Source organism: Orbicella franksi, chromosome 8 (genome assembly GCF_964199315.1).
Source record: "Orbicella franksi chromosome 8, jaOrbFran1.1, whole genome shotgun sequence".
NCBI classification, from domain to species: domain Eukaryota; kingdom Metazoa; phylum Cnidaria; class Anthozoa; order Scleractinia; family Merulinidae; genus Orbicella; species Orbicella franksi.
Genome location: NC_138152.1, coordinates 10,442,274 through 10,460,412, shown reverse-complemented (window position 1 = coordinate 10,460,412; position 18,139 = coordinate 10,442,274). Strand labels below are relative to the sequence as shown.

General features: G+C 37.1%; 1 protein-coding gene across 1 annotated transcript; it reads right to left on the bottom strand.

Annotated features, from left to right (window-relative positions):
* Positions 1-2,403: 2,403 nt before the first annotated feature.
* Positions 2,404-16,744, bottom strand: LOC145494156 (uncharacterized). The gene is made up of 8 exons (XM_081473618.1): positions 16,675-16,744; positions 13,685-14,005; positions 13,329-13,478; positions 12,306-12,419; positions 11,431-11,544; positions 9,274-9,402; positions 8,169-8,455; positions 2,404-2,640 (listed from the first exon to the last, which is right to left on the bottom strand). The coding sequence occupies exons 1-8, from the start codon at positions 16,742-16,744 to the stop codon at positions 2,404-2,406; spliced, it is 1,422 nt and encodes a 473-aa protein (XP_081329744.1).
* Between the last annotated feature and the right edge of the window lie 1,395 nt (positions 16,745-18,139).

Genomic DNA, 18,139 nt, shown 5'->3' with positions numbered 1-18,139 from the left:
ACAGACGGGAGATAAAAATGTTACCAAGAAACACGCATTTTTCTCCGTTTTTGTGAGTGATTAATGAAATATCGTCTCAGTTTTACCTGAGAAATTTTATCATAACAATTTTGCGTGATCTTGGCGAGTTCCAGCTGAATTAAAATATTGACGGTGTTCAGACAAACTCAGAAAAACTCACACAAACTCGGATTCTAGGTCAAATTGGAATTTTAAAATGTCGATATTCAAAAAGATAGCAAAATAGGAGTACCCGGAAGAAAACATGACCGAGAAGAAGAGGTTGAAGAGAAGAACCAACAGCAAACTCAACCCACTTATGAGACAGAGTTTGGGATGCCAGCCCAGGCAAGTGGATGTTAGGATACACAAAGTAGGATAGTATAAAACGCGATTGAAAGGCTATCAATGAAAATGTAAGGACATTTTGGAACTCACCCTGAGCTTGCGTTTGACGAAGCGTTATTGAAATCGATGACGCAAAAATGAGGAGCGCAGAAACATTCATTTTTCACCGCAACGAACGTCTTCAGTTCTGAAGTCCTATGAGAAGAGTTGAGCTAGCACCAGCTGGCGATGTGAAGTCGACAGATAACCAGCTCTTTACAAGTCAACACTGTAATAAGGGATGGCGTGTTTTGTCTCTGTCATTCAGAGCTATTTCTGCTCATGTCAGTTTGGCTCCTCCTGCTCCTACTAGAACTTTCCGTTTAAATTACGCACTTATTATGTGAACAAAATATTTCTATCTGCGGGTTTCTCAACTAAACTTATAAGAAGGAATTCCTTCTTGCGCTTGTTTATGAGTGTTTAGTTCAATGAAAGATGCGTTCCAAACTCATGTTTTTAACAATCACTCAGTTAAAAACCTGGAATTTCGACGGCATTTTCCGTGTTCCCTATCTTTGTTTTGGTTCTTTATTATGAATTAAACATTGATTTCGTTGTTTTCATCTTATTAATTTTTTTTTTCTTCAGATTTGTTCGAGATAGAGTTGGCCTAAATGTTGAAAGCATATCTATAACAGGACGTCATTGCGACTTCCACTGTTAGCTTAACTATATTCCTCGGCTTTGTTGACGTTTTGGCAAAAGGTAGGATGTTAAACAATTTATTTTACAGCCCTGCAAGCATGTGATTGTCTTAAGTTAAAAGTTAGTTAATTAATTAAACGCTATCCAAACAAATGAATTTAAATTTACTGGCTTTTCCTTTTGCAAACAAATTGACATGTTGTCTGCTTCTCATTTTGCCACACTCCTAAATTGGAAAAAAAAAACATATATATTCAGGCGCCAAGTTACGCTTACGATGTAAATATGGCAAACTATTTTATTCCGAAGACCTTTTATTTTGTATTTCGATAAAGCAACAACTCATGTCTTTACTTTCGCTCAGTTAAAAATCTTAAATTCCTATGGCATTTATCGTGTTCTCCACCTTTGTTTTTGTTCTTTACTGAAAATATAAATATAAATTTCGTTGTTTTTCTGTTAAAAATATATTGTTTTTTAGCTCAAGGTGGCTCAAGATTAATTAACCTGAATATTGAATAAATATATGTTAGGGCGTTATTGCAGCTTCGAGCTAAGCCTATATTCAAATTAAAAATAATAATAATAATAATAATAATAATAATAATGATGATGATGATAATATTAATATATTATTACTATTATTATCATTTTTTTATTTTTAAAGGGAGTGATATCAAAAATTATATTCTGCAGGCCTCCATGCACATGGAAACTTTGTATTTTGGAAAACTGGTCGCTTACGAGAGGTGGTCGCAACCGGAGGTTCGACTATATACTACATGTTATTATGTCACTCTTGGTCTAGAGGCAAGCCAACAAAAGACGACCACATGTATAATTTCCAAGTTAAAAGTTTAACACTTGGTAACCACGCACTGAATGGTAATTTCATTTCCGGTGGGTGCGGAGTGGAAGACGGTTAACAAACATCACTGACATGCGCAGAACATTGACGGAAGTCATTTGTTGTTTCCGGTAGCCGTTGCAATCTGTCACGGCCGTCCTTGCTAAAGGTCTGTCTCCTCGACAAGGCTTGTATATATACCGAACAATAAGGGACCATTCAATATTTATGCCTTGGGGGAAGGGGGAGGGGGGCTGGAAAATAAGAGGGGGAATGATCAAAAAATTAGAAAATGAAGAGGGGGTCACTAAAATGAATAAGGATAGGAGTGGGGGGGGGGGGGGGAGGGGGGCTATGTATTTCTTTTAGCCATATAGAGCATACCGGTGAACACTTCCAAACAGTCCACTTACATGGGTCAACTAATACAAAAAAAGGCACGACAGTGAGAGAACGACCTCACAATATTGCGCCCAGATCGGGTTTGGCCAGAGACCTGTGCTACAACAGGTACTCTGTAACTATTGGTTTCCTTTTGAATCACTCTCGCTTTCCGATGAATCAGAGCTGCAAAGATGCGAAATAACGATATCATCTTCGCTGTCACTTTCCGCATCAGAACTGCTGTGAATATGATTGTCACTGTTATCATCTTGCAGTACTTCGTGCCGCTGAAGAGAGACACGGTTATCAAGTACCTCACCCATTCTGATCAAGGCATGTGCAATGACCCGTGGCACCTTATCATTTTTCTTGCCCTTTAATTTAAGGTTAAAATGACTGACGGAGCTTCTCAAGCTCCTGATTGCTTAATTGCCCAACTTTACCAGTGCGACAAGGAGTGTTCCAATCATAGTCCTCGAAGCATTTCTGTTGTTTCTGCTTGCGTTTCCTGTTGTCTCTACTTGCATTTCTCACGTCATGTATCTGTTTAAGTTTGCATCCTGTCTTGCGGGTTCTTTAGCATTATTTTCTTTTGACATGCTTTTAACAACACAATTCTTTGCTATTTCATTGAAAAAGTATTTTTGGATTGAACAATTTGCATGGCAGAAATTGAATGACAACGTGAGGCCTGTTCTTATTATATATTTCTTTCATTATCTATATTTATGCTTCTTTACATTTTATTTCTTCCATGCCGGCTGCCTTGGAATTCATCACCAAAGTTGTCAACTGGAACCGAGAGTAACAGCGAAGGCTATTTTAAGTACTTGTATAAGGACCTAAAGCACGAAAGGCCCAGGTAATTCAACAAAATACTCCCAGACATGTACAGACATGTACAACCTAGACTACGTGTAGTCCCTCTTTCGCTTAGTCCGTCGTGCGTGACGCGAAAGAAAACCGCGAGAAAAAAAATGGCCGCGCGAAATCCTTTTGCGCGGCCATATTTTTTCTCGCGGTTTTCTTTCGCGTCACGCACGACGAACTAAGCGAAAGAGGGACTACTCGTAGTCTATGCACAACCCTATTTGCTGGATAACTTTACAAGGAAAGGAAAAGAAGATTTCAAACCCAAAAATATCATGAAAAGGTCAAGCATGACATGAGTGTACTTTATTTCTGAAACAAATGAAACCTCCTGTTTTAAATTTATGAGAATGTCCCCGACACAACTAAGGCCTAATCATATAGGCATTGTGTCCAAAGGTGTTAAAAAATTCGAAAAAATTACGTCCCAAATGAAAAAGGAAGAAAATAACATCCCATCTAATTTGGGGACACTTTTTAACAGAAATAAACTTAAGCCATGGGCCAGTGAGCAATATCAGTATACTAAAGCAGTACAAGAGGAACTTGCTCAAATGAAAGGAGGTGTCAGTGACAAATAAGAGAAGTTTATAAGCATAAAGCAAAGTCTTGACCGAGCATTCAAAGGTTTGCTAAATAAGACAGGAATGAAGAACGGAAGAAAAAGAAAAGCTGAAAAGGGAAAGAAAGACCGCCTAAACAAAATCCAAGAAGAAACAAGGCGTAAAATCATCAAACGTGATTCTGAGGAAGCTTCCAAGTTTATTACAAAACAAATACTTGTTTTAAATGAACTAGAAAAATTGAGAGCAGACTGGCACAAAGCTCGATTAGCAAGCCTCATTAACAAGGGAAATTGGCATCCAGAAGCAAGGATATGTGCACTTGCGCTTATGCAAAGCTCGCCGATTAAGAATTAGAGGCGAACTGCCATGAAGAGGAAGGACATAGTGAAGAAGAAGTGAAAATTAAAAAAGATCATTGCAAAGAAAGAAAGAAGTGGTGGAGGATAATAAAGAATTCAATGAAAGAAATTAAGTGTCATTGTCAGAGAAAAGCGGGCAGTACCAAAAGATCGAGGTCGGCCGTTTACCTTCACCTTTTCACAGTATAAGAGCTATCCGAAAAGATTAACAGCCATGACATTTAAAGGAATTTTATTAAGTTTAACATTCTGAAACGTGTACATGAGTCTTTTTAAAAACAAACATATATTTACAGATTTATTACATTCATGTCTGGATGGAACAAATGTTTTAACCATCGAGTTTAGAGATTGTAATTCTAATCTAATCAATTCAATCCTGTGTTTACTCGCCCTCATTTCCATCCAAATCTCTACAAGTAGGCTCTTCAGTCGTTATTAACAGACTGGAAAAATTTATATGAAGAGAAGTTATTCTTCGCCGTATTTCTTATGCGTTTAACACTGACGGCAAGTTAATGTTTAAAACGAACCATGGTTATGTGGCATGTTTTGATTTCCCAACAGAAACACCTTTCGAGATAACATCATTACGTTCAATCCAGACTTCTGGCACATTTAAACAATAAAGCAATATTTACACCGACAGGTTATAACTATATCATGCATTCAGAAAGAATGCTTTAATTTACTAACACAGAAGTTTTTACCCTAAATTTCCAAGATAATTCACATTAATTTGCTTTGATCTTGCCTCGCTAGGCTTGGTGAATGGTTTAAAAGCCCAGCGTCACATTCTCAAGCAATCCTAGCTAAGCCTCGCTCGCACATCTTATCTCGAGTTCGTATTCGAGTTCAATATTGCTTCAGTCGAATGTCTGTGTCCTTTTTGATTGGTCAAAGTGATTACCTTGGTTGTCGTTTTACCACAGTCAGTTAAAAACCTCTCTATGGGTTGAATATTAAAATATGTTGGATAAGTCATTACTAAACGTTGTATTGTACCTAATGTAATTTAATTAGTACTGCACTAAGATGGCATTGGGCCCCAGTGTAGCGTGATAGCGCGCAAGTCATTTGCACAGTTTGAAAATTGTATTTAGATTGAAAATTAATTGGTTTCTGCTGGAATGTGTAAGAGAACTAATAACTTCGTGGGATGCCAATTTAACCGGGAAAGAAATTTGGTGGGATAAGAGTTAGTTTCATCCTCAACTTGAATTATCATTTAAGTTAATTTGTTGCTATTTGAAATCTACTTCTGCATCATAAACAAATTAATCAGCAATACTTCCAACGCTTTTCTTTGGACTCCTGGTGCCTTTTGTCGCACGGAAAACTTGACAGAAGCACTATCATGCTACTGGCCCTTTGAATAACTTTAGCGCTGCGGTAAATATAACTAAACATACATGTGTATGTATACCTTAGTTGTACTAAACCCATTAAACATTACATTATTCTGAGTAACAAGGTTAATAATAATTACTGTTATAATAATAAAGAGTCCTTATTCATAGTTTTAAGTAGACGTTAAAACTTACAAGGTGCTTATAGAGTTAACAATTGTCCCAATAATAACAATTTTTAACTATAATCCAACTTGTAAGCAAGGCAATTTTGGGCATTTTGTAGTTTCTGCCAGAAATTGTCTCGTATCCACTATATTTAAACTGTAAGGCAAATGAGAAAAGTTAGAAAGGAGTATTGATATTCATTACTAACATATGCAGAATCAAATAACAAAGGTACTGGACGTATATCTATAGGTGATAATTGTCTGTTTAAATACGTTACACGATGTTAGCACTACAGCTTAAATATATTTACAAAATTAAAGTAAGGAATTTGATCATTCCCTGAAAGATGCCTGTGTGTGGAAATAACTTCGTTGCCTGGAGTCTATCACAGTGGAGTTAACTAAGGAATATGAAGACTAAGATTGCGAAATAATGTCCTAATGACGTAAGGCAAAATCCTTGAAGAATTAAACAAAGTTTAATGTAAATCGATCTGATAAAAACTGAAATTTTCATATTAATCTGATCAGAAAGTTGAAACACCCAAAAGAATTCTGAGACAGATGTTGGGCTAAAAGAAAGAGGAGACTTACAAACTGAATTGTTTCTTGGTTAGATTACCGAAGGAAGAGTGTTTCTGATAGATTGAGGAAACAGGCAAAATGTCTGGAAGAGATTTCTTTTGTTGGCCTCTTAATATCTACATTATGTACAAACAATTTACCAACTCACACTGCTGCAACAGAAATCAGCAGCCTTGGAACTTTCAAAGATGAGATAATTTCTTTTGTAAAATCCGCCACATTGTACCTAGAGAGTTCTACCACCGTCATTCCATATCAGCCGGCATTTTCAGCCGTGCAAGGAATTGGTAATTCTCTCCTCTCTATCCGTCTTGTACGTGCAAGCGTCGGACGCTATCGCATTCATTGGTACTACGGCGGCTAAAACCGTGAGCCAAAACCTTTGTCACGCCTTGTGTAAATATTTCACAACGTCACCTGCTTCCTGTCATAAATCCGACAAAACCTTAGTGGTTTGTGTCTTTGAAATGGCCGCTAGTGTGGCTTAAATGCAGGCGTTTAGTGTATGTTTGTGAAACTACCTGAAGAGATCTACTACTAGTTTAGTGTTTAATTTTAATTTTAAAAAATGTAAACCAAATTTAAAGAAAAACAAAAAGATGTAATTTAAAAAAAAAAATTGTAAAACTTCTCGGTCTGCTTATACTACAGAAACTAGGCTGTGCTACTAAGTTAAATTTACGAAAAGTTACTATTTTATACAATTGCAAATTGCTTGTATAATGTCTTGGATGTCAGCAAATTTTTAAGTTTGACTGTTGTCTGGGCAATAGCCAAACATGTTTACTAAAGAACTTTTGGCATTCCTTTCAGGCGATTACTCTAGATAAATTTTTTGAGAAACCAAATCGAACAAAAGCACAGATAAACATACAACACAAAAGTTAACCTACACGAGCTAAAAACGTGTATATTGTATATTGTAGACTGCTTATAATTTCAATCAAAACTGGTTAAAAAGTGTTCAATAACTTTTAAACAAATTAAGCTAAACCGATAGGAAGAGCAGTTTTTAAGATAAGACAAAGTAATGGTTGTTCCGCGCAATCAAGAAAAATTGTTACTCTGGCTTTCATATCAAATTTCTTTTTAAAGTCTCTTGTCTTGAGGAATGGGAGTTATGAAAGTTTTAAAAACCCCTCACTTTTCACAAATTATATACACGACTGAATATTGAAAAAATTATCAGATTTTAAGCTTTTGTAATCACACTCTATTTCTTTCTTTATAAACGAGAGCAAATGGATTGCTCAAATCACCCAAAAGAATAGACCTGCTTTGATTGAATATCTTTACTGCAGGGCCAAACAAAGTTCTCAGAAGCTCTCTTAGAAGAAAAACTCTACAAAGTTATAACAAATCAACTTGAGCAACTAATTTCTTTCAAGCCTTTACTTTTATTAAGAGAATGCGAGTTACTTTGCTAATGCTATTCGCATTGATATTATTGCTATGCATCTACTAGCTCACTGTACAGCGTTGCAGTGTCTTGCCTAAAAAAAAAAACAGCCGTCTTATGTCACGCCGTCAAGTCTTCTCCCGAGAAACGCCTGAAACTCAATGTGCATTTTGTTTGTTTATAGTGGTCAGGTTGTTCGTAATCCAGGTTTAAGAGTTGATGGAGGTTTAAAGTTTTCTTTCGTGGGTAAAGTATTTTCTTTGCTTACTTTAGAGGACATAGAGCTTGTAAGCCGTCGTCAAAAGTTGAGAGAAAAAAAAATGGCTGAAGTGTATAAATGGGTAACACTAACTATGGACTAGCTTGGTCATACTTTGAACAACCAGGCCATGGTTAAGTTTTACTGTAGGTAATCATGTCGGGAAGTAATATCCCGCTTGGCACTAAAAGAGACAATGATCTAAGTCTCTTGCCACTACTATTCAACTGAAGCTAACTGAAACATACGCATGCTATGACCGGATTAGTCAGTACTGCAATATCGGGCAGGACAATTCCCCGGGTGTAATAACCTGTAGATATAATAGGAGCTGCAGTTCTTTACTTGAATGGGGAAAAATGTGCCACAACAGCCTCCATACCGGTGAATGCAGACTTTTCTTGTGACTTTACCCTCAGCCACTGTAGGATGACCACCACTCAACCAGATAGGATAGTGTGCATCACAACGGTCCATCGGTGGACATGTGGTCACCATTTTTGTGCCTGCAGCTCCTTGGAAGCGATACCAGCCATTGAGTCTGTTGTCACATTTGTAGTTTACTGTTACGTAGTCATATTTTCTTTCTGCATCTGTCAGATTTTGGTAAATTTGCCAGTGACATACATCAACTAAAGGAAATACACAAATGTGTAAATAAATATGTGATAAACACAGAAGACATTTGACATATGTCGTCTTGTGTTGCGTAGTCATATCTTCTTTCCGCGTCTGTCTGATTTTGGTAGTTCTTACATATCTCAACTAAAAAAAACAAACAAAGTAATACGTAAATAACTCTCCCCTGATCCGTAGATACCTCTGTCGTGCTGTGTCGTTGGGTGTTACTTGTAGTTTGAATACAGTCACTTCATATATTTTGTTCAATTTTACATCACTTTATTACATCCGGTCATGCACAAACATTTCTATATGATTTGTCTTTGTTTCCATTTTTCCTGAGAACAAGGTTGTAAAAAGATCTCGCCACCGAAATATAGCTTCTACAATAGGTATTAATTACCAGCTTTTTGTCTGTTTATACGAGAAAATCTTCATATTTACATTTGAAATTTCCAGTTCAGATGTTGTTGGGTAACTTGTAGGTAAGCCATAGCTGAATAAATTTGTCCTTCAGGCGATGATATTTATCGGTTCTAAGTGCAAGAACATCGCAATAGCGCCAGTGTTTCTCCACTAAGGTGTGTTTACTCTCTGGCATTGGATAAACCGCTGGAGGAATATCATGTGGGATACTTTAACCAACTATGTAGTGGATTCTAACTTCATATGGGTTATTTATTATTTTTTTCCTGATACATGCCTACTTGTAATATAAGATTCTTAAATGTGGCAAACTGTCCTTACATAACGACAAATAAAGTTTTTAACTGTAGCTAATTAAAACAGAATAGAAGATATCCCTACTAATGATAAAACTGTGTTGCACCTTCACAAATAGCGCCGTTCTTTACAAATCCATCTTTGCACTGGCAGGTATACGATCCATCCGTATTCTTGCACTCAGAGTTGGCAACAGCAACACATGGGTCGACCTGTGCTGCGCACTCGTCGATGTCTAATAACAAAGGGATCTAAGTGTTACATTTTCAATGTCACAATGGATGGTTAAGTGTCCCATTACGAGCATAAAAGGGAATTCTGGTGGAAATAAACTACTTTACACATTAAAAAGGCGAAAAAAAGTATCAGAAAAATCTCAAGAGAACCTTGTTACGAAGGAAAATAAGTAGAATTGGCACCTTAAATCCACACCTATAGCAGATACATTTTATTTGAGTAATCGTGTGGCTGGCTAACGGGAAACTTTCAGTGATATCAACCACACAGTACTGCCATCTGCCCATCGATTGTAGGCGTTTCATCCCTGCTACTTGCATGTGGTATTACCTGCTGTTATCTACAGCGATTATCTCATTCACAGTGTTCCAGTAAAGTCTACATGTAGTGCGCAGCTGCAGTTGAATTCGTTCACTCGTCTAAGTAACTAACTCTTCGCATCATCTCGCCTCCACCTGCCCACAAAAGGTGTAAAATCGGTCCTGAATCGAAGCCATACCCATGCGGTCAATTCCCCATCTGTCCCCCCTTCACCAGATTGGAGGTTATGACCATGGAACTACACGCCCTAGTGTGTTTAGCATGTGTAACTTTGGGTCGTGTGTCCGCTCACAGGCAAACGTTTACAAGGAAATATGCTGTAAAGAAGGAATTAAAACATTTCTGCTGGAAAAGTAAAAAAGATGAAAGTTTCACAGCAACTCGTAAAAAGGTTTATCTTTTGGTTTCCCCGTGGCCATAGTAGTCAAAGACGACTTTCTTTTTTTTTTTCCCTTTTCCAGTGGCTGTCAATTTCTAGGAAATACACCTTTTGATTGGCTCCCAATCTTTGTTAACTTTGCTGTTTTATTATTTACACGAACGATAAGGTTGGTGAGGTTATCTGTTTCGATTACCAGTTTCACATTGCGTTCCATTAAATCCAGGTGCGCAACTGCAGTTGAATCCGTTCACTCGGTCTGTACAGGTCCCGTTGTTCTTACAGGGATGAGTTGCACAATCATCAATATCTGTTTCAAGGTGATAAGGCAGAAAGTTAATAACGGTCACATTCGATAGAACCTGCAACAACTAACAACAAAACCCAATAACAAAACTATGCTTGAAGTTAAAAGATACAACACTGCGCGCAAACAACTTAGAGAGAGATTAAAACCCGTAGAATTTGAATGAAAATTAACTAGTTTTGGCTATAGTTACCTGTTTCACATTGTGTGTCATTAAATCCTGGTGCACAGCTGCAGTTGAATCCGTTTACTCGGTCTGTGCACTTCCCGTTGTTCTTACAGGGATGACTTGTACAGTCATCGATATCTGTTTCAAGGTGATAAGGCAGAAAGTTAATAACGGTTATACCATAAAATTTCACGTTAAAGCTTCCCGGATCTAAACCCTATTTGCTAACAGAGATATTAATTATTCCAGATATTAGCGCCCCCACCCCCCAACCCCAAAACCGGATACGAGCCCATCCAATGTATAAATCAGATAACGTTCTGTTCCTTTCAAGTTGTTCCAGTCACACTGGTGTTTTATGAATGTTCTTGAAATATATTCTCCGTTTATTGTAAAAATAAATGTATTATAAATCTAATAGTTCTAAAGGTATTGGTATGTTAGCTTTAATTAGTTGCTCAGTTACGTCTTATATCGTCGTTCCGAAACATTATTTTTATTCCACTTATATTCCCCCCCGGATATAAGCACCCCCGTCTTTAAGCCCACACAAAACCCCTTATGACGTTATATGATCACAGGGCTTTAACTTGGGATTGTACGGTATACGATAGAACCCACAACAACAATATCTGCAAAATAACAAAAAATGCATAAGATCGTTTAACGGCCCAAATTTCGCTCCTTAGAGACTTGGATAGGTCAACTGGACAGAATCAAGGAGAGAAAAGAAAGTTGTGGAAAAAAAGTGTGCTTTTCTTTAACCAAAAATGCATAAGCAAAAATATCTGTTTCTCCTCTCTTCAAGCAGTTTAAAAATCGAAGGAAAATGAATTTTGGATATAGCTACCTGTTTCACATTGTGTGCCATTAAATCCTGGTACACAGCTGCAGTTGAATCCGTTCACTCGGTCTGTGCAGGTCGCGTTGTTCTTACAGGGATGACTTTTACAGTCATCGTTATCTGTTTTAAAGGAAAAATGTAGAAGGTTAATAACTGTGAGGAGAGAAAACCAGATTATTTAGTATATTTTATATATTTGCTTTAGATATATTTTTTTTTAGTTCATTTTGCGTTTCTAAGTTACAGTTTACTATTCCAGTTCATTAACCGTAACAAACACCTGCTATTTTTGTTGTAGATCATAACTGTAATAAGCGCTGAGCTGTAACTACTACCTGCGATAGTCTTTTTGTGAAACTGTCAACTACCTGTATTGTTTTGAAAGTTATTAATGTTGCAAACTACAAATTCCGTTACAGCTAATCGAGCTCCCTGAAATGTATTAGATAATGTTAAGTTCAGACTTTTTAATAACTTTACGTAATCCTTTAGAATCGTGTTTTGGGCTTAAAGAGTCGTGCCTTGTAAAATATTCTCTGGTTGCGTTCTTGGATTAAAACGATATCGTTGGACATAAAGTCTAATTGCTGTTGGCGTCTCTAACGATAACTCCCTGTAAAAGATTTCGGTACTGATCTCCGCAACCAGAAATTTTCACCAGGTTTTTACAGAAGTGCTTTCCTTGGTCAAAAATCTATTATCATATAACGGTCATATATGATAGAACCCACAGCAACAATATTTGCAAAATAAACAACTGCAACAACAAAAATATGTTTCTGTCCATTCCAAGCGGTTTAAAAAGTACTGTAAGCGAAATAGAAAGAGATTTAAAAGAAAGTCCTAACAAATGAAGAAAAATGAATTTTGGCTGTAGTTACCTGTTTCACATTGTGTCCCATTAAATCCTGGTGCGCAGCTGCAGTTGAATCCGTTCACTCGGTCTGTGCAGGTCCCGTTGTTCTTACAGGGATGACTTGCACAGTCATCGATATCTGTTTTAGAAGATAAGATTGAAAGGATTAAAATGCAATTGCTTATGTTGTTACACTTGACGGAGCCCGACTCGGAGCAAATAGGCAAAAGAGATCACTAACTAACTTTCAGAGAGTTTTTTGCTTTTTATAAAGAAAAACAAAATATCTTTATCAAATGTCCATCACTATCACAATCCAGTCAGGGAATGGCAACGGATCTGCTCCTTGAAATATCTCTGTTCCACGCACAACTTCTTGCTGGGTGGGAATCTTCTGGTTCTGACCACCCGCTGTCAGTTGCATGGGGAAGATAGAGCCTGTTTGCCTGTTAATTATTAGTCTAGAGAAGATAGCAGATCTGGAACCTATCATTTTAGCTCTCAGCTTCATGAGCTATATGAACGTTGTTTTAACTCTAAACAAATAGTTTTCCTGGGATGGAGTCCGATTGGGTTTTAAAGCTGGCCTTGTTCTTTATCTTTATGGCTCTCGGCTTCTCGACCTTCATAAATGCTATTGCTGTTTTAACTCCAAACAAATAGTTTTGCTCGGATGGAGCCTGATTGGGTTTTAAAGCTGGGCTTCTTCTTTATGAAGAGCATCTCATAAATTAAACAGCCTATGTCCATGTCTTGAACGTTCTTTTCGCTATGGAGACGCTTATTGGAAGGGTTTATTAAAACACACTCCTGGTTATTACATTAATAGAAAGGTAACATAACCTAAATATAAAAGTTCGTAAAAATTTGATTTAGCGCCAAAGTTGCACTTTTCGCAAATATGCCTTGTTTTGTAAAATACAGAGTCTCTAATCACAGACTCACAGAAACAGCCTGGAAGTTTAGGCATTTTATAGCGCGTAGATGAGGCTTATTGCAAGAAGTTTGTAAATAATAAATCAAGGTAAAATCCCGAACGTATAGTTACCTAGTTTAGACATGTCACAACGAGCCAGGACTGCCTCGCCAGGTTTAGTTGAATCGAACCAGTAATTACCGCTGACTGCATCTTCTCCTTCGCTCGCCCTGATCTCGGCGCACGACTCAGCTGGCAACTCGGGAATGGATCCGAGGGGAACTAAAAATAGAAAAGTCAAAGACATTGTTTTTTTAGCGCTTTCTTGTCATTACTAAACACCACTTTTGTTAAGTACTCTTCACGAAAAACTGCGGGCTTTGTTTGTAGTCCTCGGGATGCAATGAGATTCTGGGCACGCTCGTATAAGATACGAGTACTATCCTTAAAAAAAAAGATGGAGATGAACATTCAAAGAAGAACAATACCTCTTTCCCTGAATCGTTTAATATAGAACCGATCGCAGTCCGGAACAAAATCTTCAGGTCTGGCTTCTTTGGTGCGGTTGTTCAACTCACATATGCCTTGGCTGATGACGTAGTTAAAGCTTTGACATCTGACGTCATCATCACACTTGTCTAAACAATTAAGCCCAATTCCGGTCTTCTCCTCGATGAAGGTATGTCCTTTCAACATCATGCCACGGATGGAATATTTACCTTGAATTATACACTGCTGAGCGTCCAGTTTATAAAACATCTGAGACATCAGAAGCACCGTGATTGCCATACTTATGCCAGCTTCTGAAACTGTCATATGGAGAGAAAAATATCGAGTCTTGCATAATATGTTTCTTGCACCTTACATAAAAAATTAACTGTTAGATGCAAGCGAGCATCTCGCTCTCTTATAGTTGAGTGTCAATGAGCCAAATTCCTCTGAATGGCAGCGACACAACACGCCACCTCTTATTACACAGTGTTGCTTGTAACCAATCTTGAAATAAATTTAGGGAGCGGCTTTTGAGGAAATCATTGAAATTTACTTCATTAAGTGAAAAAGAGAGGTGAAAAGCTCAGGCTGCGTCCACACTACAGTGGAGAAATTTGAAAACACGGCTATCTTTCTACGGTTAGGCCTGCCATCTCCTCTAATCCGTCACGAAAACGCTCTTCGAACAGGAGGAATTTGAAAACACGGCTTTCTTTCTATGGTTAGGCCTACCGTCTCCTCTGACTCGTCATGAAAACGCTCTTCCAACAGGAGGAATTTGAAAACACGGCTATCTTTCTATGCTTAGACCTACCGTCTCCTCTAACCCGTTACGAAAACGCTCTTCAAACAGGAGGAATTTGAAAACGGCGGCTTGCGTTTTAGTGTGCGTGGACGGGAAACATTTTGAAAACAGAGCTTTTCGAAAACGATGACATCGCGATAATTAAACGATTTACCTGCCAGAGTTTTCCTCAAACACAAGCCAAAATAACCGGTGATTGTAGCATTTTCCAAATTTTTTCCTTGTAGCGTGCAAGAAAAACATTTACTACGTTTTTATATGTGGTCTGTTGTATTAATAACCTGTAACGCTGGCGTTTTTTCTGGAAAAGAGCTAGTTAAATTTATTTACGCATCAACCTAACTTTTTGTTTGCTTTCTTCAACTTACTGAATCCAAGATAACGCTCGCTTAGACAAAAAGAAGACAAAAAAGTTCAACAAATACACACAACGAAAGAAAACAAATGAAACGCTCGAGTTCGCTCGCTCAAGAGAAAACCGCATACTGGCCTTCAAACCGCAACATACTTAAACAAGAAAGATGTTTTCCGCATAATTTGACTAATTGAGGGGTTTCAATGATGACATACGGTAATTTCATACTGTGAGGAAAGTGGGGTATTTTAAATCCACCTGTTACTGGTAATAACTTCCTTTATTGATTCTCGAGTGCTTTGGAGCACGAAAGAAGTCGTTTTTAGTTTTAGGCTACAGGATTCAAAGGATAATTATCTTAATTACAGAAGACTGACCGAAGAAAACTGTGACACAACGCATGGGCATAAAGTTCCTATTTTTGTTTATGATTAAATTCAGATAATATATTTTTTAAGAACAGCATTACGTATAGTAGGATATGTTTGTTAGACTGTAACAAGAAAGCCCGCATTTCGCTTATTTGCCGTTTGAACTCCAAATTTCCGTGCCCTTCGAAGATTTTTGAAAGATCTCTCCTCAAAGATCACCTTGCCGATTTTATTAACGAAAAATGCAGCGTCATTCTTTTTTAGGCGATATAATACAAACTAGACATGCATTTTACAGACCTCTTTTCCCATCTAGTAAGAAAATAGCTGGTTTTGATATTCTAGCTTCCTCTTCGTCTTTATTTATGTGCTGACTGACTGAGAATTATTTTTAAGAATGTAGTGATGCTATAAGATAAATGCAAGTAGCAATTTCTCGTACCAACTCTTGTAAAGAATTATGCGTCGGCAATCGTGTCAAAAGGCGCTGTTACACTTGGTTATTAACATGCCTTGCATTGCTGTCACGAAAACGTGCGAGACATGTCTAATTCAGGGAGAGTTACACTAGACGACGCTTCGTGCAAATTGCCTCGTAGATGCGCAATAAAATTGTGAGACAAATTACTAATAAATTCCGGTAAATTTATTCAAATGTTATTTGTGGTAAACTTAGCGATGATGCATCAAGAACTTGAAATCTCCTTGAAAATGGTTTTCGTTATCTTACAGTATTTTGACATTACAACTATCGGCTTTAAAATACCAAAGGGTGCTAAATAAACAAAGCTTCCACGAAGGACAAAGGAGGCAAAAATGACTGAACTGCAACTTTTAGAAGATTAGCTTCCCAAATGACCACAAAAGACTGTGATCTAGATGATAGTCTCTTAATTATCACCATCATTATCATCATTATCGAGAAAACTATTGAACCGAATAAGTTCATTTATATTTTTGCATGGGTCTTATCTTTTAAACTTTTCGCGTATCGTCAATTAAGGACCGAAATTGCTTTCGCAAAAGAGACAGACAGGAGATAAAAATGTTATCAAAAAACCGCATTTTTCTCCGTTTTTGTGAGTGATTAATGAAATATCGTGTCAGTTTTACCTGAGAAATTTTATCATCACAATTTTGTGTGATCTTGGCGAGTTCCAGCTGAATGAAAATATTGACGGTGTTCAGACGAACTCAGACAAACTCGGATTCTTGGTCAAATTGGAATTTTAAAATGTCGCTATTCGTAAAGATAGCAAAATAGGAGTACCCGGAAGAAAACATGACCGAGAAGAAGAAGTTAAAGAGAACAACCAACAACAAACTCAACCCGCTTATGAGGCAGAGTTTGGGATGCCAACCCAGGCAAGTGGATGTTAGGATACACAAAGTAGGATAGTATAAAACGCGATTGAAAGGCTATCAATAAAAATGTAAGGACATTTTGGAACTCACCCTGAGCTTGCGTTGGACGAAACATTATTGAAATCGATGACACAAAAATGAGGAGCGCAGAGACATTCATTTTTACACCGCAACGAACGTCTTCAGTTCTCAAGTCCTATGGAAAGAATTGAGCTAGCACCAGCTGGCGACGTGAAGTCGATATATAACCAGCTCTTTACCAGTCAACACTGTAATAAGAGATGGCGTGTTTTGTCTCTGTCACTCAGAGCTATTCCTTCTCATGTTAGTTTGACTGCTCTTGCTCTTTCTAGAGCTTTCCGTTTAAATTACGCACTTCTTATGTAAACAAAATATCTCTATCTGCGGGTTTCTCAAGTAAACTTATAGGAATAAACTCCTTCTTGCGCTTGTTTATGAGTGAATGTATTATTTCAATGAAAGATGCGTTCCCAAATCATGTTTTTAACAATTGATCAGTTAAAAACCTGGAACTTCGACGGCATTTTCCGTGTTCCCTATCTTTGTTTTGGTTCTTTATTATGAATTAAACATTGATTTCGTTGTTTTCATCTTGTTAATTTTTTTTTTTCTTCAGATTTGTTCGAGATAGAGTTAGCCTGAATGTTGAATGCATGTCTGTAACAGGACGTCATTACGACTTCGACTGTTAGCTTAACTATATTCCTCGGGGTTTTTTAACGTTTTGGCAAAAGGTAGGATGTTAAACAATTTATCTTACAACCCTTCATGCATGCGATTGTCTTAAGTTAAAATTAAAGTTAGTTAACTAATTAAACGCCATTCAAAGAACTGAATTTAAATTTATGCTTTTCCTTTTTTGCAAACAGATTGACAGATTGTCTGCTTCTCATTTTGCCACACTTAAGTTGGAAGAAAGCATATATTTTCAGGCGCCAAGTTACGCTCGTTGCGATGTAAATATGGGAAACTATTTTATTCCGAAGACCTTTTATTTTGTATTTCGATAAAACAACAACTCATGTCTTTACTTTTACTCAGTTAAAAATCTTGAATTCCCATGGCATTTTTCGTGTTCTCCACCTTTGTCTTTGTTCTTTATTAAAAATTTAATCATTTCGTTGTTTTCCTGTTTAAAATATATTGTTTTTCAGTTCAAGGTGGCTCAAGATTAGTTAACCTGAATATTGAATAAATGTCTATGTTAGGGCGTTATTGCAGCTTCAAGCTAATCTTATATATTCAATTTAATAATAATTATAACAATAATGATAATGATAATGACAATGACAATGGCAATGGCAATGGCAATGACAATGGCAATGACAATGACAATGACAATGATAATGATAATGATAATGATAATGACAATGACAATGACAATGACAATGACAATGACAATGACAATGACAATGACAATGACAATGACAATGACAATGATAATGATAATGATAATGATAATAATAATAATATAAATGTTCAAAAAAGGGAGTGATGTTAAACATTATATTCTACAGGCTTCCATGCACATAAG

Coding starts and splice junctions, on each gene's coding strand:
- LOC145494156 (XM_081473618.1), bottom strand. CDS start 16,744: ATGAATGTCTCTGCGCTCCTCATTTTTGTGTCATCGATTTCAATAATG. Junction 14,006..16,674: donor TCGTCCAACGCAAGCTCAGG/GTGAGTTCCAAA, acceptor TCCATATGACAG/TTTCAGAAGCTGGCATAAGT. Junction 12,420..13,328: donor TTGTGACATGTCTAAACTAG/GTAACTATACGT, acceptor CTTCTAAAACAG/ATATCGATGACTGTGCAAGT.